Here is a 21,805-nt window from a genome sequence, read left to right as displayed (position 1 = left end):
CTGACGGGGGTACACACAGGTGGGCGGCTGACGGGGGAACACACAGGTGGGCGGCTGACGGGGGTACACACAGGTGGGCGGCTGACGGGGGAACAGACAGGTGGGCGGCTGACGGGGGAACACACAGGTGGGCGGCTGACGGGGGAACAGACAGGTGGGCGGCTGACGGGGGAACACACAGGTGGGCGGCTGACGGGGGAACACACAGGTGGGCGGCTGACGGGGGAACAGACAGGTGGGCGGCTGACGGGGGAACACACAGGTGGGCGGCTGACGGGGGAACACACAGGTGGGCGGCTGACGGGGGTACACACAGGTGGGCGGCTGACGGGGGAACACACAGGTGGGCGGCTGACGGGGGAACAGACAGGTGGGCGGCTGACGGGGGTACACACAGGTGGGCGGCTGACGGGGGTACACACAGGTGGGCGGCTGACGGGGGAACACACAGGTGGGCGGCTGACGGGGGTACACACAGGTGGGCGGCTGACGGGGGTACACACAGGTGGGCGGCTGACGGGGGTACACACAGGTGGGCGGCTGACAAGGGAACACACAGGTGGGCGGCTGACAAGGGAACACACAGGTGGGCGGCTGACAAGGGAACACACAGGTGGGCGGCTGACAAGGGAACAGACAGGTGGGCGGCTGACGGGGGAACAGACAGGTGGGCGGCTGACGGGGGAACAGACAGGTGGGCGGCTGACGGGGGAACAGACAGGTGGGCGGCTGACGGGGGAACAGACAGGTGGGCGGCTGACGGGGGTACACACAGGTGGGCGGCTGACGGGGGTACACACAGGTGGGCGGCTGACGGGGGGGAACACACAGGTGGGCGGCTGACGGGGGTACACACAGGTGGGCGGCTGACGGGGGTACACACAGGTGGGCGGCTGACGGGGGAACAGACAGGTGGGCGGCTGACGGGGGAACAGACAGGTGGGCGGCTGACGGGGGAACAGACAGGTGGGCGGCTGACGGGGGTACACACAGGTGGGCGGCTGACGGGGGTACACACAGGTGGGCGGCTGACGGGGGTACACACAGGTGGGCGGCTGACGGGGGTACACACAGGTGGGCGGCTGACGGGGGAACACACAGGTGGGCGGCTGACGGGGGAACACACAGGTGGGCGGCTGACGGGGGTACACACAGGTGGGCGGCTGACGGGGGTACACACAGGTGGGCGGCTGACGGGGGAACACACAGGTGGGCGGCTGTCGGGGGAACACACAGGTGGGCGGCTGACGGGGGAACACACAGGTGGGCGACTGACGGGGGGAACACACAGGTGGGCGGCTGACGGGGGAACACACAGGTGGGCGGCTGACGGGGGAACACACAGGTGGGCGGCTGACGGGGGTACACACAGGTGGGCGGCTGACGGGGGTACACATAGGTGGGCGGCTGACGGGGGAACACACAGGTGGGCGGCTGACGGGGGAACACACAGGTGGGTGGCTGACGGGGGTACACACAGGTGGGAAGCTGACGGGGGTACACACAGGTGGGCGGCTGACGGGGGTACACACAGGTGGGCGGCTGACGGGGGTACACACAGGTGGGCGGCTGACGGGGGTACACACAGGTGGGCGGCTGACGGGGGAACACACAGGTGGGCGGCTGACGGGGAAACACACAGGTGGGCGGCTGACGGGGAAACACACAGGTGGGCGGCTGATGGGGGTACACACAGGTGGGCGGCTGACGGGGGTACACACAGGTGGGCGGATAACGGGGGAACACACAGGTGGGCGGCTGACGGGGGAACAGACAGGTGGGCGGCTGACGGGGGTACACACAGGTGGGCGGCTGACGGGGGTACACACAGGTGGGCGGCTGACGGGGGAACAGACAGGTGGGCGGCTGACGAGGGAACAGACAGGTGGGCGGCTGACGGGGGTATACACAGGTGGGCGGCTGACGGGGGTACACACAGGTGGGCGGCTGACGGGGGTACACACAGGTGGGCGGCTGATGGGGGAACACAGGTGGGCGGCTGACAGGGGAACACACAGGTGGGTGGCTGACAGGGGAACACACATGGGGGGGGGCTGACGGGGGAACACACAGGTGGGCGGCTGACGGGGATATTACAACTACATATATCTCTGTACCTATGTTTAAGTAGTAAAGCTCGAAGTACATTGGCTCGGTCCTCAGCCTTTATCTGATCACTGATAATCATCTGTTCCACAACCTGATGAGCAATTCCTGGAAGAGTTCTTTGGTCCAGGTCGAGAAGAACAGCTCCTAGTGGTGGATATAAGGAGGTATTACCTGTACATCTAACCACTACACCACCCCCATCACTGTGCACCCCCGCACCTACATCCTAACCACTACACCACCCCCATCACTGTGCACCCCCGCACCTACATCCTAACCACTACACCACCCCCATCACTGTGCACCCCCGCACCTACATCCTAACCACTACACCACCCCCATCACTGTGCACCCCCGCACCTACATCCTAACCACTACACCACCCCCATCACTGTGCACCCCCGCACCTACATCCTAACCACTACACCACCCCCATCACTGTGCACCCCCGCACCTACATCCTAACCACTACACCACCCCCATCACTGTGCACCCCCGCACCTACATCCTAACCACTACACCACCCCCATCACTGTGCACCCCCGCACCTACATCCTAACCACTACACCACCCCCATCACTGTGCACCCCCGCACCTACATCCTAACCACTACACCACCCCCATCACTGTGCACCCCCGCACCTACATCCTAACCACTACACCACCCCCATCACTGTGCACCCCCGCACCTACATCCTAACCACTACACCACCCCCATCACTGTGCACCCCCGCACCTACATCCTAACCACTACACCACCCCCATCACTGTGCACCCCCGCACCTACATCCTAACCACTACACCACCCCCATCACACATCACTGTGCACCCCCGCACCTACATCCTAACCACTACACCACCCCCATCACTGTGCACCCCCGCACCTACATCCTAACCACTACACCACCCCCATCACACATCACTGTGCACCCCCGCACCTACATCCTAACCACTACACCACCCCCATCACACATCACTGTGCACCCCCGCACCTACATCCTAACCACTACACCACTCCCATCACTGTGCACCCCCGCACCTACATCCTAACCACTACACCACCCCCATCACTGTGCACCCCCGCACCTACATCCTAACCACTACACCACCCCCATCACTGTGCACCCCCGCACCTACATCCTAACCACTACACCACCCCCATCACTGTGCACCCCCGCACCTACATCCTAACCACTACACCACCCCCATCACTGTGCACCCCCCTCACCTACATCCTAACCACTACACCACCCCCATCACTGTGCACCCCCGCACCTACATCCTAACCACTACACCACCCCCATCACTGTGCACCCCCGCACCTACATCCTAACCACTACACCACCCCCATCACTGTGCACCCCCGCACCTACATCCTAACCACTACACCACCCCCATCACTGTGCACCCCCGCACCTACATCCTAACCACTACACCACCCCCATCACTGTGCACCCCCGCACCTACATCCTAACCACTACACCACCCCCATCACTGTGCACCCCCGCACCTACATCCTAACCACCACCCCATCACACATCACTGTGCACCCCCGCACCTACATCCTAACCACTACACCACCCCCATCACTGTGCACCCCCGCACCTACATCCTAACCACTACACCACCCCCATCACTGTGCACCCCCGCACCTACATCCTAACCACTACACCACCCCCATCACTGTGCACCCCCGCACCTACATCCTAACCACTACACCACCCCCATCACTGTGCACCCCCGCACCTACATCCTAACCACTACACCACCCCCATCACTGTGCACCCCCGCACCTACATCCTAACCACTACACCAACCCCATCACTGTGCACCCCCGCACCTACATCCTAACCACTACACCACCCCCATCACTGTGCACCCCCGCACCTACATCCTAACCACTACACCACCCCCATCACTGTGCACCCCCGCACCTACATCCTAACCACTACACCACCCCCATCACTGTGCACCCCCGCACCTACATCCTAACCACTACACCACCCCCATCACTGTGCACCCCCGCACCTACATCCTAACCACTACACCACCCCCATCACTGTGCACCCCCGCACCTACATCCTAACCACTACACCACCCCCATCACTGTGCACCCCCCCACCTACATCCTAACCACTACACCACCCCCATCACTGTGCACCCCCGCACCTACATCCTAACCACTACACCACCCCCATCACTGTGCACCCCCGCACCTACATCCTAACCACTACACCACCCCCATCACTGTGCACCCCCGCACCTACATCCTAACCACTACACCACCCCCATCACTGTGCACCCCCGCACCTACATCCTAACCACTACACCACCCCCATCACTGTGCACCCCCCCACCTACATCCTAACCACTACACCACCCCCATCACTGTGCACCCCCGCACCTACATCCTAACCACTACACCACCCCCATCACTGTGCACCCCCGCACCTACATCCTAACCACTACACCACCCCCATCACTGTGCACCCCCGCACCTACATCCTAACCACTACACCACCCCCATCACTGTGCACCCCCGCACCTACATCCTAACCACTACACCACCCCCATCACTGTGCACCCCCGCACCTACATCCTAACCACTACACCACCCCCATCACTGTGCACCCCCGCACCTACATCCTAACCACCACCCCATCACACATCACTGTGCACCCCCTCACCTACATCCTAACCACCACCCCATCACACATCATTGTACACCCCCCTCACCTACATCCTAACCACCACCCCGTCACACATCACTGTGCACCCCCCTCACCTACATCCTAACCACCACCCCATCACACAACACTGTGCACCCCCCTCACCTACATCCTAACCACCACCCCGTCACACATCATTGTACACCCCCCGCACCTACATCCTAACCACCACCCCATCACACATCATTGTACACCCCCCTCACCTACATCCTAACCACCACCCCGTCACACATCACTGTGCACCCCCCTCACCTACATCCTAACCACCACCCCATCACACAACACTGTGCACCCCCCTCACCTACATCCTAACCACCACCCCATCACACATCATTGTACACCCCCTCCCCTACATCCTAACCACCACCCCATCACACATCATTGTACACCCCCCTCACCTACATCCTAACCACCACCCCGTCACACATCACTGTGCACCCCCCTCACCTACATCCTAACCACCACCCCATCACACAACACTGTGCACCCCCCTCACCTACATCCTAACCACCACCCCATCACACATCACTATGCACCCCCGCACCTACATCCTAACCACCACCCCATCACACATCACTGTGCACCCCCCTCACCTACATCCTAACCACCACCCCGTCACACATCACTGTGCACCCCCCTCACCTACATCCTAACCCCCACCCCATCACACATCACTGTGCACCCCCCTCACCTACATCCTAACCACCACCCCGTCACACATCACTGTGCACCCCCCTCACCTACATCCTAACCCCCACCCCATCACACATCATTGTGCACCCCCCTCACCTACATCCTAACCACTACACCACCCCCATCACTGTGCACCCCCGCACCTACATCCTAACCACCACCCCATCACACATCACTGTGCACCCCCTCACCTACATCCTAACCACCACCCCATCACACATCATTGTACAACCCCTCACTTACATCCTAACCCCCACCCCATCACACATCATTGTACACCCCCCTCACCTACATCCTAACCACCACCCCGTCACACATCACTGTGCACCCCCCTCACCTACATCCTAACCACCACCCCATCACACAACACTGTGCACCCCCGCACCTACATCCTAACCACCACCCCATCACACATCACTGTGCACCCCCCTCACCTACATCCTAACCACCACCCCGTCACACATCACTGTGCACCCCCCTCACCTACATCCTAACCCCCACCCCATCACACATCACTGTGCACCCCCCTCACCTACATCCTAACCTCCATCCCATCACACATCATTGTACACCCCCGCACCTACATCCCAACCACCACCCCATCACACATCATTGTACACCCCCTCACCTACATCCTAACCACCACCCCATCACACATCATTGTGCACCCCCTCACCTACATCCTAACCACCACCCCATCACACATCACTGTGCACCCCCTCACCTACATCCTAACCACCACCTCCATCTCACATCACTGTGCACCCCCTCACCTACATCCTAACCACCACCCCGTCACACATCACTGTACACCTCATCACCTACATCCTAACCACCAACCCATCACACATCACTGTGCACCCCCTCACCTACATCCTAACCACCACCCCATCACACATCATTGTACACCCCCCTCACCTACATCCTAACCACCAACCCATCACACATCACTGTGCACCCCCTCACCTACATCCTAACCTCCATCCCATCACACATCACTGTACACCCCCCTCACCTACATCCTAACCACCACCCCATCACACATCACTGTGCACCTCATCACCTACATCCTAACCACCACCCCATCACATATCACTGTGCACCTCATCACCTACATCCTAACCACCACCCCATCACACATCATTGTACACCCCCCTCACCTACATCCTAACCACCACCCCATCACACATCATTGTACACCCCCCTCACCTACATCCTAACCACCACCCCGTCACACATCACTGTGCACCCCCCTCACCTACATCCTAACCACCACCCCATCACACAACACTGTGCACCCCCCTCACCTACATCCTAACCACCACCCCATCACACATCACTATGCACCCCCGCACCTACATCCTAACCACCACCCCATCACACATCACTGTGCACCCCCCTCACCTACATCCTAACCACCACCCCGTCACACATCACTGTGCACCCCCCTCACCTACATCCTAACCCCCACCCCATCACACATCACTGTGCACCCCCCTCACCTACATCCTAACCACCACCCCGTCACACATCACTGTGCACCCCCCTCACCTACATCCTAACCCCCACCCCATCACACATCATTGTGCACCCCCCTCACCTACATCCTAACCACTACACCACCCCCATCACTGTGCACCCCCGCACCTACATCCTAACCACCACCCCATCACACATCACTGTGCACCCCCTCACCTACATCCTAACCACCACCCCATCACACATCATTGTACAACCCCTCACTTACATCCGAACCCCCACCCCATCACACATCATTGTACACCCCCCTCACCTACATCCTAACCACCACCCCGTCACACATCACTGTGCACCCCCCTCACCTACATCCTAACCAACACCCCATCACACAACACTGTGCACCCCCGCACCTACATCCTAACCACCACCCCATCACACATCACTGTGCACCCCCCTCACCTACATCCTAACCACCACCCCGTCACACATCACTGTGCACCCCCCTCACCTACATCCTAACCCCCACCCCATCACACATCACTGTGCACCCCCCTCACCTACATCCTAACCTCCATCCCATCACACATCATTGTACACCCCCGCACCTACATCCCAACCACCACCCCATCACACATCATTGTACACCCCCTCACCTACATCCTAACCACCACCCCATCACACATCATTGTGCACCCCCTCACCTACATCCTAACCACCACCCCATCACACATCACTGTGCACCCCCTCACCTACATCCTAACCACCACCTCCATCTCACATCACTGTGCACCCCCTCACCTACATCCTAACCACCACCCCGTCACACATCACTGTACACCTCATCACCTACATCCTAACCACCAACCCATCACACATCACTGTGCACCCCCTCACCTACATCCTAACCACCACCCCATCACACATCATTGTACACCCCCCTCACCTACATCCTAACCACCAACCCATCACACATCACTGTGCACCCCCTCACCTACATCCTAACCTCCATCCCATCACACATCACTGTACACCCCCCTCACCTACATCCTAACCACCACCCCATCACACATCACTGTGCACCTCATCACCTACATCCTAACCACCACCCCATCACATATCACTGTGCACCTCATCACCTACATCCTAACCACCACCCCATCACACATCATTGTACACCCCCCTCACCTACATCCTAACCACCACCCCATCACACATCATTGTACACCCCCCTCACCTACATCCTAACCACCACCCCGTCACACATCACTGTGCACCCCCCTCACCTACATCCTAACCACCACCCCATCACACAACACTGTGCACCCCCCTCACCTACATCCTAACCACCACCCCATCACACATCACTATGCACCCCCGCACCTACATCCTAACCACCACCCCATCACACATCACTGTGCACCCCCCTCACCTACATCCTAACCACCACCCCGTCACACATCACTGTGCACCCCCCTCACCTACATCCTAACCCCCACCCCATCACACATCACTGTGCACCCCCCTCACCTACATCCTAACCACCACCCCGTCACACATCACTGTGCACCCCCCTCACCTACATCCTAACCCCCACCCCATCACACATCATTGTGCACCCCCCTCACCTACATCCTAACCACTACACCACCCCCATCACTGTGCACCCCCGCACCTACATCCTAACCACCACCCCATCACACATCACTGTGCACCCCCTCACCTACATCCTAACCACCACCCCATCACACATCATTGTACAACCCCTCACTTACATCCTAACCCCCACCCCATCACACATCATTGTACACCCCCCTCACCTACATCCTAACCACCACCCCGTCACACATCACTGTGCACCCCCCTCACCTACATCCTAACCACCACCCCATCACACAACACTGTGCACCCCCCTCACCTACATCCTAACCACCACCCCATCACACATCACTGTGCACCCCCGCACCTACATCCTAACCACCACCCCATCACACATCACTGTGCACCCCCCTCACCTACATCCTAACCACCACCCCGTCACACATCACTGTGCACCCCCCTCACCTACATCCTAACCCCCACCCCATCACACATCACTGTGCACCCCCCTCACCTACATCCTAACCTCCATCCCATCACACATCATTGTACACCCCCGCACCTACATCCCAACCACCACCCCATCACACATCATTGTACACCCCCTCACCTACATCCTAACCACCACCCCATCACACATCATTGTGCACCCCCTCCCCTACATCCTAACCACCACCTCCATCTCACATCACTGTGCACCCCCTCACCTACATCCTAACCACCACCCCGTCACACATCACTGTACACCTCATCACCTACATCCTAACCACCAACCCATCACACATCACTGTGCACCCCCTCACCTACATCCTAACCACCACCCCATCACACATCATTGTACACCCCCCTCACCTACATCCTAACCACCACCCCATCACACATCACTGTGCACCTCATCACCTACATCCTAACCTCCATCCCATCACACATCACTGTACACCCCCCTCACCTACATCCTAACCACCACCCATCACACATCACTGTGCACCTCATCACCTACATCCTAACCACCACCCCATCACATATCACTGTGCACCTCATCACCTACATCCTAACCACCACCCCATCACACATCATTGTACACCCCCCTCACCTACATCCTAACCACCACCCCGTCACACATCACTGTACACCCCCCTCACCTACATCCTAACCACCACCCCATCACACATCATTGTGCACCCCCTCACCTACATCCTAACCAACCCCCCATCTCACATCACTGTGCACCCCCGCACCTACATCCCAACCACCACCCCATCACACATCACTGTGCACCCCCGCACCTACATCCTAACCACCACCCCATCACACATCATTGTACACCCCCTCACCTACATCCTAACCACCACCCCGTCACACATCACTGTGCACCCCCCTCACCTACATCCTAACCACCACCCCATCACACAACACTGTGCACCCCCCTCACCTACATCCTAACCACCACCCCATCACACATCACTATGCACCCCCGCACCTACATCCTAACCACCACCCCATCACACATCACTGTGCACCCCCCTCACCTACATCCTAACCACCACCCCGTCACACATCACTGTGCACCCCCCTCACCTACATCCTAACCCCCACCCCATCACACATCACTGTGCACCCCCCTCACCTACATCCTAACCACCACCCCGTCACACATCACTGTGCACCCCCCTCACCTACATCCTAACCACCACCCTATCACACATCACTGTGCACCCCCCTCACCTACATCCTAACCACCACCCCGTCACACATCACTGTGCACCCCCCTCACCTACATCCTAACCCCCACCCCATCACACATCATTGTGCACCCCCCTCACCTACATCCTAACCACTACACCACCCCCATCACTGTGCACCCCCGCACCTACATCCTAACCACCACCCCATCACACATCACTGTGCACCCCCTCACCTACATCCTAACCACCACCCCCATCACACATCATTGTACACTTCATCACCTACATCCTAACCACCACCCCATCACACATCATTGTGCACCCCCCTCACCTACATCCTAACCACTACACCACCCCCATCACTGTGCACCCCCGCACCTACATCCTAACCACCACCCCATCACACATCACTGTGCACCCCCTCACCTACATCCTAACCACCACCCCATCACACATCATTGTACAACCCATCACTTACATCCTAACCCCCACCCCATCACACATCATTGTACACCACCCTCACCTACATCCTAACCACCACCCCGTCACACATCACTGTGCACCCCCCTCACCTACATCCTAACCACCACCCCATCACACAACACTGTGCACCCCCCTCACCTACATCCTAACCACCACCCCATCACACATCACTGTGCACCCCCGCACCTACATCCTAACCACCACCCCATCACACATCACTGTGCACCCCCCTCACCTACATCCTAACCACCACCCCGTCACACATCACTGTGCACCCCCCTCACCTACATCCTAACCCCCACCCCGTCACACATCACTGTGCACCCCCCTCACCTACATCCTAACCTCCATCCCATCACACATCATTGTACACCCCCGCACCTACATCCCAACCACCACCCCATCACACATCATTGTACACCCCCCTCACCTACATCCTAACCACCACCCCATCACACATCATTGTGCACCCCCTCACCTACATCCTAACCACCACCCCATCACACATCACTGTGCACCCCCTCACCTACATCCTAACCACCACCTCCATCTCACATCACTGTGCACCCCCTCACCTACATCCTAACCACCACCCCGTCACACATCACTGTACACCTCATCACCTACATCCTAACCACCAACCCATCACACATCACTGTGCACCCCTCACCTACATCCTAACCACCACCCCATCACACACCATTGTACACCCCCTCACCTACATCCTAACCACCACCCCATCACATATCACTGTGCACCTCATCACCTACATCCTAACCACCACCCTATCACACATCATTGTACACCCCCCTCACCTACATCCTAACCACCACCCCGTCACACATCACTGTACACCCCCCTCACCTACATCCTAACCACCACCCCATCACACATCATTGTGCACCCCCTCACCTACATCCTAACCAACCCCCCATCTCACATCACTGTGCACCCCCGCACCTACATCCCAACCACCACCCCCATCACACATCACTGTGCACCCCCCTCACCTACATCCTAACCACCACCCCATCACACATCATTGTACACCCCCTCACCTACATCCTAACCTCCATCCCATCACACATCACTGTGCACCCCCTCCCCTACATCCTAAACACCACCCATCACACATCACTGTGCACCCCCTCACCTACATCCTAACCTCCATCCCATCACACATCATTGTACACCCCCTCACCTACATCCTAACCACCACCCCGTCACACATCACTGTGCACCCCCCTCACCTACATCCTAACCCCCACCCCATCACACATCACTGTGCACCCCCTCACCTACATCCTAACCTCCATCCCATCACACATCATTGTACACCCCCTCACCTACATCCTAACCACCATCCCATCACACATCATTGTACACCCCCTCACCAACATCCTAACCACCACCCCATCACACATCATTGTACACCCCCTCACCTACATCCTAACCCACCACCCCATCACACATCACTGTACACCCCCTCACCTACATCCTAACCACCACCCCATCACACATCACTGTGCACCCCCGCACCTACATCCTAACCACCACCCCATCACACATCACTGTGCACCCCCTCCCCTACATCCTAACCACCACCCCATCACACATCATTGTACACCCCATCACACATCACTGTGCACCCCCGCACCTACATCCTAACCACCACCCCATCACACATAACTGTACACCCCCCTCACCTACATCCTAACCACCACCCCATCACATATCACTGTGCACCTCATCACCTACATCCTAACCACCACCCCATCACACATCACTGTGCACCCCCTCACCTACATCCTAACCAACCCCCCATCACACATCACTGTGCACCCCCCTCACCTACATCCTAACCCCCACCCCATCACACATCACTGTGCACCCCCCTCACCTACATCCTAACCACCACCCCGTCACACATCACTGTGCACCCCCCTCACCTACATCCTAACCCCCACCCCATCACACATCATTGTGCACCCCCCTCACCTACATCCTAACCACTACACCACCATCCCATCACACATCATTGTACACCCCCTCACCTACATCCTAACCACCACCCCATCACACATCATTGTACACCCCCTCACCTACATCCCAACCAACCCCCCATCACACATCACTGTGCACCCCCTCACCTACATCCTAACCACTACACCATCACACATCACTGTGCACCCCCTCACCTACATCCTAACCACCACCCCGTCACACATCACTGTACACCCCCCTCACCTACATCCTAACCACCACCCCATCACACATCATTGTACACCCCCTCACCTACTTCCTTACCACCACCCCATCACACATCATTGTACACCCCCTCACCTACATCCCAACCACCACCCCATCACACATCATTGTACACCCCCCTCACCTACATCCTAACCACCATCCCCATCTCACATCACTGTGCACCCCCTCACCTACATCCTAACCCCCACCCCATCACACATCACTGTGCACCCCCTCACCTACATCCTAACCACCACCCTATCACACATCATTGTACACCCCCTCACCTACATCCTAACCACCACCCCATCACACATCATTGTACACCCCCGCACCTACATCCTAACCACCACCCCGTCACACATCACTGTGCACCTCATCACCTACATCCTAACCACCACCCCATCACACATCATTGTACACCCCCTCACCTACATCCTAACCACCACCCCATCACACATCACTGTGCACCCCCGCACCTACATCCTAACCACCATCCCATCACACATCATTGTACACCCCCTCACCTACATCCCAACCAACCCCCCATCACACATCACTGTGCACCCCCTCACCTACATCCTAACCACCACCCCATCACACATCACTGTGCACCCCCCTCACCTACATCCTAACCCCCACCCCATCACACATCACTGTGCACCCCCCTCACCTACATCCTAACCTCCATCCCATCACACATCATTGTACACCCCCGCACCTACATCCCAACCACCACCCCATCACACATCATTGTACACCCCCTCACCTACATCCTAACCACCACCCCATCACACATCATTGTGCACCCCCTCCCCTACATCCTAACCACCACCTCCATCTCACATCACTGTGCACCCCCTCACCTACATCCTAACCACCACCCCGTCACACATCACTGTACACCTCATCACCTACATCCTAACCACCAACCCATCACACATCACTGTGCACCCCCTCACCTACATTCTAACCACCACCCCATCACACATCATTGTACACCCCCCTCACCTACATCCTAACCACCACCCCATCACACATCACTGTGCACCTCATCACCTACATCCTAACCTCCATCCCATCACACATCACTGTACACCCCCCTCACCTACATCCTAACCACCACCCCATCACACATCACTGTGCACCTCATCACCTACATCCTAACCACCACCCCATCACATATCACTGTGCACCTCATCACCTACATCCTAACCACCACCCCATCACACATCATTGTACACCCCCCTCACCTACATCCTAACCACCACCCCGTCACACATCACTGTACACCCCCCTCACCTACATCCTAACCACCACCCCATCACACATCATTGTGCACCCCCTCACCTACATCCTAACCAACCCCCCATCTCACATCACTGTGCACCCCCGCACCTACATCCCAACCACCACCCCATCACACATCACTGTGCACCCCCGCACCTACATCCTAACCACCACCCCATCACACATCATTGTACACCCCCTCACCTACATCCTAACCACCACCCCGTCACACATCACTGTGCACCCCCCTCACCTACATCCTAACCACCACCCCATCACACAACACTGTGCACCCCCCTGCCCTACATCCTAACCACCACCCCATCACACATCACTATGCACCCCCGCACCTACATCCTAACCACCACCCCATCACACATCACTGTGAACCCCCTCACCTACATCCTAACCACCACCCCGTCACACATCACTGTGCACCCCCCTCACCTACATCCTAACCCCCACCCCATCACACATCACTGTGCACCCCCCTCACCTACATCCTAACCACCACCCCGTCACACATCACTGTGCACCCCCCTCACCTACATCCTAACCACCACCCTATCACACATCACTGTGCACCCCCCTCACCTACATCCTAACCACCACCCCGTCACACATCACTGTGCACCCCCCTCACCTACATCCTAACCCCCACCCCATCACACATCATTGTGCACCCCCCTCACCTACATCCTAACCACTACACCACCCCCATCACTGTGCACCCCCGCACCTACATCCTAACCACCACCCCATCACACATCACTGTGCACCCCCTCACCTACATCCTAACCACCACCCCATCACACATCATTGTACACTTCATCACCTACATCCTAACCACCACCCCACACACATCATTGTGCACCCCCCTCACCTACATCCTAACCACTACACCACCCCCATCACTGTGCACCCCCGCACCTACATCCTAACCACCACCCCATCACACATCACTGTGCACCCCCTCACCTACATCCTAACCACCACCCCATCACACATCATTGTACAACCCCTCACTTACATCCTAACCCCCACCCCATCACACATCATTGTACACCACCCTCACCTACATCCTAACCACCACCCCGTCACACATCACTGTGCACCCCCCTCACCTACATCCTAACCACCACCCCATCACACAACACTGTGCACCCCCCTCACCTACATCCTAACCACCACCCCATCACACATCACTGTGCACCCCCGCACCTACATCCTAACCACCACCCCATCACACATCACTGTGCACCCCCCTCACCTACATCCTAACCACCACCCCGTCACACATCACTGTGCACCCCCCTCACCTACATCCTAACCCCACCCCGTCACACATCACTGTGCACCCCCCTCACCTACATCCTAACCTCCATCCCATCACACATCATTGTACACCCCCGCACCTACATCCCAACCACCACCCCATCACACATCATTGTACACCCCCCTCACCTACATCCTAACCACCACCCCATCACACATCATTGTGCACCCCCTCACCTACATCCTAACCACCACCCATCACACATCACTGTGCACCCCCTCACCTACATCCTAAACACCACCTCCATCTCACATCACTGTGCACCCCCTCACCTACATCCTAACCACCACCCCGTCACACATCACTGTACACCTCATCACCTACATCCTAACCACCAACCCATCACACATCACTGTGCACCCCCTCACCTACATCCTAACCACCACCCCATCACACATCATTGTACACCCCCTCACCTACATCCTAACCACCACCCCATCACATATCACTGTGCACCTCATCACCTACATCCTAACCACCACCCTATCACACATCATTGTACACCCCCCTCACCTACATCCTAACCACCACCCCGTCACACATCACTGTACACCCCCCTCACCTACATCCTAACCACCACCCCATCACACATCATTGTGCACCCCCTCACCTACATCCTAACCAACCCCCATCTCACATCACTGTGCACCCCCGCACCTACATCCCAACCACCACCCCATCACACATCACTGTGCACCCCCCTCACCTACATCCTAACCACCACCCCATCACACATCATTGTACACCCCCTCACCTACATCCTAACCTCCATCCCATCACACATCACTGTGCACCCCTCCCCTACATCCTAAACACCACCCCATCACACATCACTGTGCACCCCCTCACCTACATCCTAACCTCCATCCCATCACACATCATTGTACACCCCCTCACCTACATCCTAACCACCACCCCGTCACACATCACTGTGCACCCCCCTCACCTACATCCTAACCCCCACCCCATCACACATCACTGTGCAACCCCCTCACCTACATCCTAACCTCCATCCCATCACACATCATTGTACACCCCCTCACCTACATCCTAACCACCATCCCATCACACATCATTGTACACCCCCTCACCAACATCCTAACCACCACCCCATCACACATCATTGTACACCCCCTCACCTACATCCTAACCACCACCCCATCACACATCACTGTACACCCCCTCACCTACATCCTAACCACCACCCCATCACACATCACTGTGCACCCCCGCACCTACATCCTAACCACCACCCCATCACACATCACTGTGCACCCCCTCCCCTACATCCTAACCACCACCCCATCACACATCATTGTACACCCATCACACATCACTGTGCACCCCCGCACCTACATCCTAACCACCACCCCATCACACATCATTGTACACCCCCTCACCTACATCCTAACCACCACCCCATCACATATCACTGTGCACCTCATCACCTACATCCTAACCACCACCCTATCACACATCATTGTACACCCCCCTCACCTACATCCTAACCACCACCCCGTCACACATCACTGTACACCCCCCTCACCTACATCCTAACCACCACCCCATCACACATCATTGTGCACCCCCTCACCTACATCCTAACCAACCCCCCATCTCACATCACTGTGCACCCCCGCACCTACATCCCAACCACCACCCCATCACACATCACTGTGCACCCCCCTCACCTACATCCTAACCACCACCCCATCACACATCATTGTACACCCCCTCACCTACATCCTAACCTCCATCCCATCACACATCACTGTGCACCCCCTCCCCTACATCCTAAACACCACCCCATCACACATCACTGTGCACCCCCTCACCTACATCCTAACCTCCATCCCATCACACATCATTGTACACCCCCTCACCTACATCCTAACCACCACCCCGTCACACATCACTGTACACCCCCCTCACCTACATCCTAACCAACCCCCCATCTCACATCACTGTGCACCCCCGCACCTACATCCTAACCACCACCCCATCACACATCATTGTACACCCCCCTCACCTACATCCTAACCACCACCCCGTCACACATCACTGTACACCCCCCTCACCTACATCCTAACCACCACCCCATCACACATCACTGTGCACCCCCCTCACCTACATCCTAACCACCACCCCATCACACATCACTGTACACCCCCCTCACCTACATCCTAACCACCATCCCATCACACATCACTGTGCACCCCCGCACCTACATCCTAACCACCACCCCATCACACATCACTGTGCACCTCATCACCTACATCCTAACCACCATCCCATCACACATCACTGTGCACCTCATCACCTACATCCTAACCTCCATCCCATCACACATCACTGTGCACCCCCGCACCTACATCCTAACCACCACCCCATCACACATCACTGTGCACCTCATCACCTACATCCTAACCACCACCCCATCACACATCACTGTGCACCTCATCACCTATATCCTTACCACCATCCCATCACACATCACTGTGCACCTCATCACCTACATCCTTACCAACCCCCCATCTCACATCACTGTGCACCCCCGCACCTACATCCCAACCACCACCCCATCACACATCACTGTGCACCCCCCTCACCTACATCCTAACCACCACCCCATCACACATCATTGTACACCCCCTCACCTACATCCTAACCACTACACCACCCCCATCACTGTGCACCCCCGCACCTACATCCTAACCACCACCCCATCACACATCATTGTACACCTCCGCACCTACATCCTAACCACCACCCCATCACACATCATTGTACACCCCCTCACCTACATCCTAACCACCACCCCATCACACATCACTGTACACCCCCCGCACCTACATCCTAACCACCACCCCATCACACATCACTGTGCACCCCCGCACCTACATCCTAACCACCACCCCCATCTCACATCACTGTGCAACCCCTCACCTACATCCTAACCACCACCCCATCACACATCATTGTACACCTCCGCACCTACATCCTAACCACCACACCCATCACACATCATTGTACACCCCCTCACCTACATCCTAACCACCACACCCATCACACATCACTGTACACCCCCCCGCACCTACATCCTAACCACCACCCCATCACACATCACTGTGCACCCCCGCACCTACATCCTAACCACCACCCCATCACACATCATTGTGCACCCCCTCACCTACATCCTAACCACCACCCCATCACACATCACTGTGCACCCCCGCACCTACATCCCAACCACCACCCCATCACACATCACTGTGCACCCCCTCACCTACATCCTAACCACCACACATCACTGTGCACCCCCTCACCTACATCCTAACCACCACCCCATCACACATCACTGTGCACCCCCTCACCTACATCCTAACCACCACCCCATCACACATCACTGTGCACCCCCTCACCTACATCCTAACCACCACCCCATCACACATCACTGTGCACCTCATCACCTACATCCTAACCACTACACCACCCCCATCACTGTGCACCCCCTCACCTACATCCTAACCACCACCCCATCACACATCACTGTGCACCCCTGCACCTACATCCTAACCACCACCCCCATCTCACATCACTGTGCACCCCCTCACCTACATCCTAACCACCACCCATCACACATCACTGTGCACCCCCTCACCTACATCCTAACCACCATCCCATCACACATCATTGTACACCCCCCTCACCTACATCCTAACACCACCCCATCACACATCATTGTACATCCCCCGCACCTACATCCTAACCACCACCCCATCACACATCACTGTGCACCCCCTCACCTACATCCTAACCCCACCCCATCACACATCATTGTACACCCCCTCACCTACATCCTAACCACCACCCCATCACACATCACTGTGCACCCCCTCACCTACATCCTAACCACCACCCCATCACACATCATTGTACACCCCCTCACCTACATCCTAACCACCACCCCATCACACATCATTGTACACCCCCGCACCTACATCCTAACCACCATCCCATCACACATCACTGTGCACCCCCTCCCCTACATCCTAACCACCACCCCATCACACATCACTGTGCACCCCCTCACCTACATCCTAACCACCACCCCGTCACACATCACTGTACACCTCATCACCTACATCCTAACCACCAACCCATCACACATCACTGTGCACCCCCTCACCTACATCCTAACCACCACCCCATCACACATCATTGTACACCCCCCTCACCTACATCCTAACCACCACCCCATCACACATCACTGTGCACCTCATCACCTACATCCTAACCTCCATCCCATCACACATCACTGTACACCCCCCTCACCTACATCCTAACCACCACCCCATCACACATCACTGTGCACCTCATCACCTACATCCTAACCACCACCCCATCACATATCACTGTGCACCTCATCACCTACATCCTAACCACCACCCCATCACACATCATTGTACACCCCCCTCACCTACATCCTAACCACCACCCCGTCACACATCACTGTACACCCCCCTCACCTACATCCTAACCACCACCCCATCACACATCATTGTGCACCCCCTCACCTACATCCTAACCAACCCCCCATCTCACATCACTGTGCACCCCCGCACCTACATCCCAACCACCACCCCATCACACATCACTGTGCACCCCGCACCTACATCCTAACCACCACCCCATCACACATCATTGTACACCCCCTCACCTACATCCTAACCACCACCCCGTCACACATCACTGTGCACCCCCCTCACCTACATCCTAACCACCACCCCATCACACAACACTGTGCACCCCCCTCACCTACATCCTAACCACCACCCCATCACACATCACTATGCACCCCCGCACCTACATCCTAACCACCACCACATCACACATCACTGTGCACCCCCCTCACCTACATCCTAACCACCACCCCGTCACACATCACTGTGCACCCCCCTCACCTACATCCTAACCCCCACCCCATCACACATCACTGTGCACCCCCCTCACCTACATCCTAACCACCACCCCGTCACACATCACTGTGCACCCCCCTCACCTACATCCTAACCACCACCCTATCACACATCACTGTGCACCCCCCTCACCTACATCCTAACCACCACCCCGTCACACATCACTGTGCACCCCCCTCACCTACATCCTAACCCCCACCCCATCACACATCATTGTGCACCCCCCTCACCTACATCCTAACCACTACACCACCCCCATCACTGTGCACCCCCGCACCTACATCCTAACCACCACCCCATCACACATCACTGTGCACCCCCTCACCTACATCCTAACCACCACCCCATCACACATCATTGTACACCTCATCACCTACATCCTAACCACCACCCCATCACACATCATTGTGCACCCCCCTCACCTACATCCTAACCACTACACCACCCCCATCACTGTGCACCCCCGCACCTACATCCTAACCACCACCCCATCACACATCACTGTGCACCCCCTCACCTACATCCTAACCACCACCCCATCACACATCATTGTACAACCCCTCACTTACATCCTAACCCCCACCCCATCACACATCATTGTACACCACCCTCACCTACATCCTAACCACCACCCCGTCACACATCACTGTGCACCCCCCTCACCTACATCCTAACCACCACCCCATCACACAACACTGTGCACCCCCCTCACCTACATCCTAACCACCACCCCATCACACATCACTGTGCACCCCCGCACCTACATCCTAACCACCACCCCATCACACATCACTGTGCACCCCCCTCACCTACATCCTAACCACCACCCCGTCACACATCACTGTGCACCCCCCTCACCTACATCCTAACCCCCACCCCGTCACACATCACTGTGCACCCCCCTCACCTACATCCTAACCTCCATCCCATCACACATCATTGTACACCCCCGCACCTACATCCCAACCACCACCCCATCACACATCATTGTACACCCCCCTCACCTACATCCTAACCACCACCCCATCACACATCATTGTGCACCCCCTCACCTACATCCTAACCACCACCCCATCACATATCACTGTGCACCCCCTCACCTACATCCTAACCACCACCTCCATCTTACATCACTGTGCACCCCCTCACCTACATCCTAACCACCACCCCGTCACA

General features: G+C 57.0%; 1 protein-coding gene across 4 annotated transcripts in view; it reads right to left on the bottom strand.

Annotated features, from left to right (window-relative positions):
- Nucleotides 1-21,805, bottom strand: part of SLC4A2 (solute carrier family 4 member 2) — a 255,691-nt gene that overhangs the window by 102,764 nt on the left and 131,122 nt on the right. For all 4 annotated transcript variants that reach the window (XM_083186515.1, XM_083186516.1, XM_083186514.1 and 1 more), the window contains exon 9: nt 2,118-2,253. In XM_083186515.1, the coding sequence (XP_083042641.1) occupies nt 2,118-2,253 (136 nt within the window). The remainder of the gene's footprint in view (nt 1-2,117; nt 2,254-21,805) is intronic.

Source organism: Crinia signifera, chromosome 5 (assembly GCF_055691185.1).
Source record: "Crinia signifera chromosome 5, ASM5569118v1, whole genome shotgun sequence".
NCBI classification, from domain to species: Eukaryota; Metazoa; Chordata; class Amphibia; order Anura; family Myobatrachidae; genus Crinia; species Crinia signifera.
Note: the sequence above shows the minus strand (reverse complement) of the source record. Positions and strands in the feature narration are given on the sequence as shown.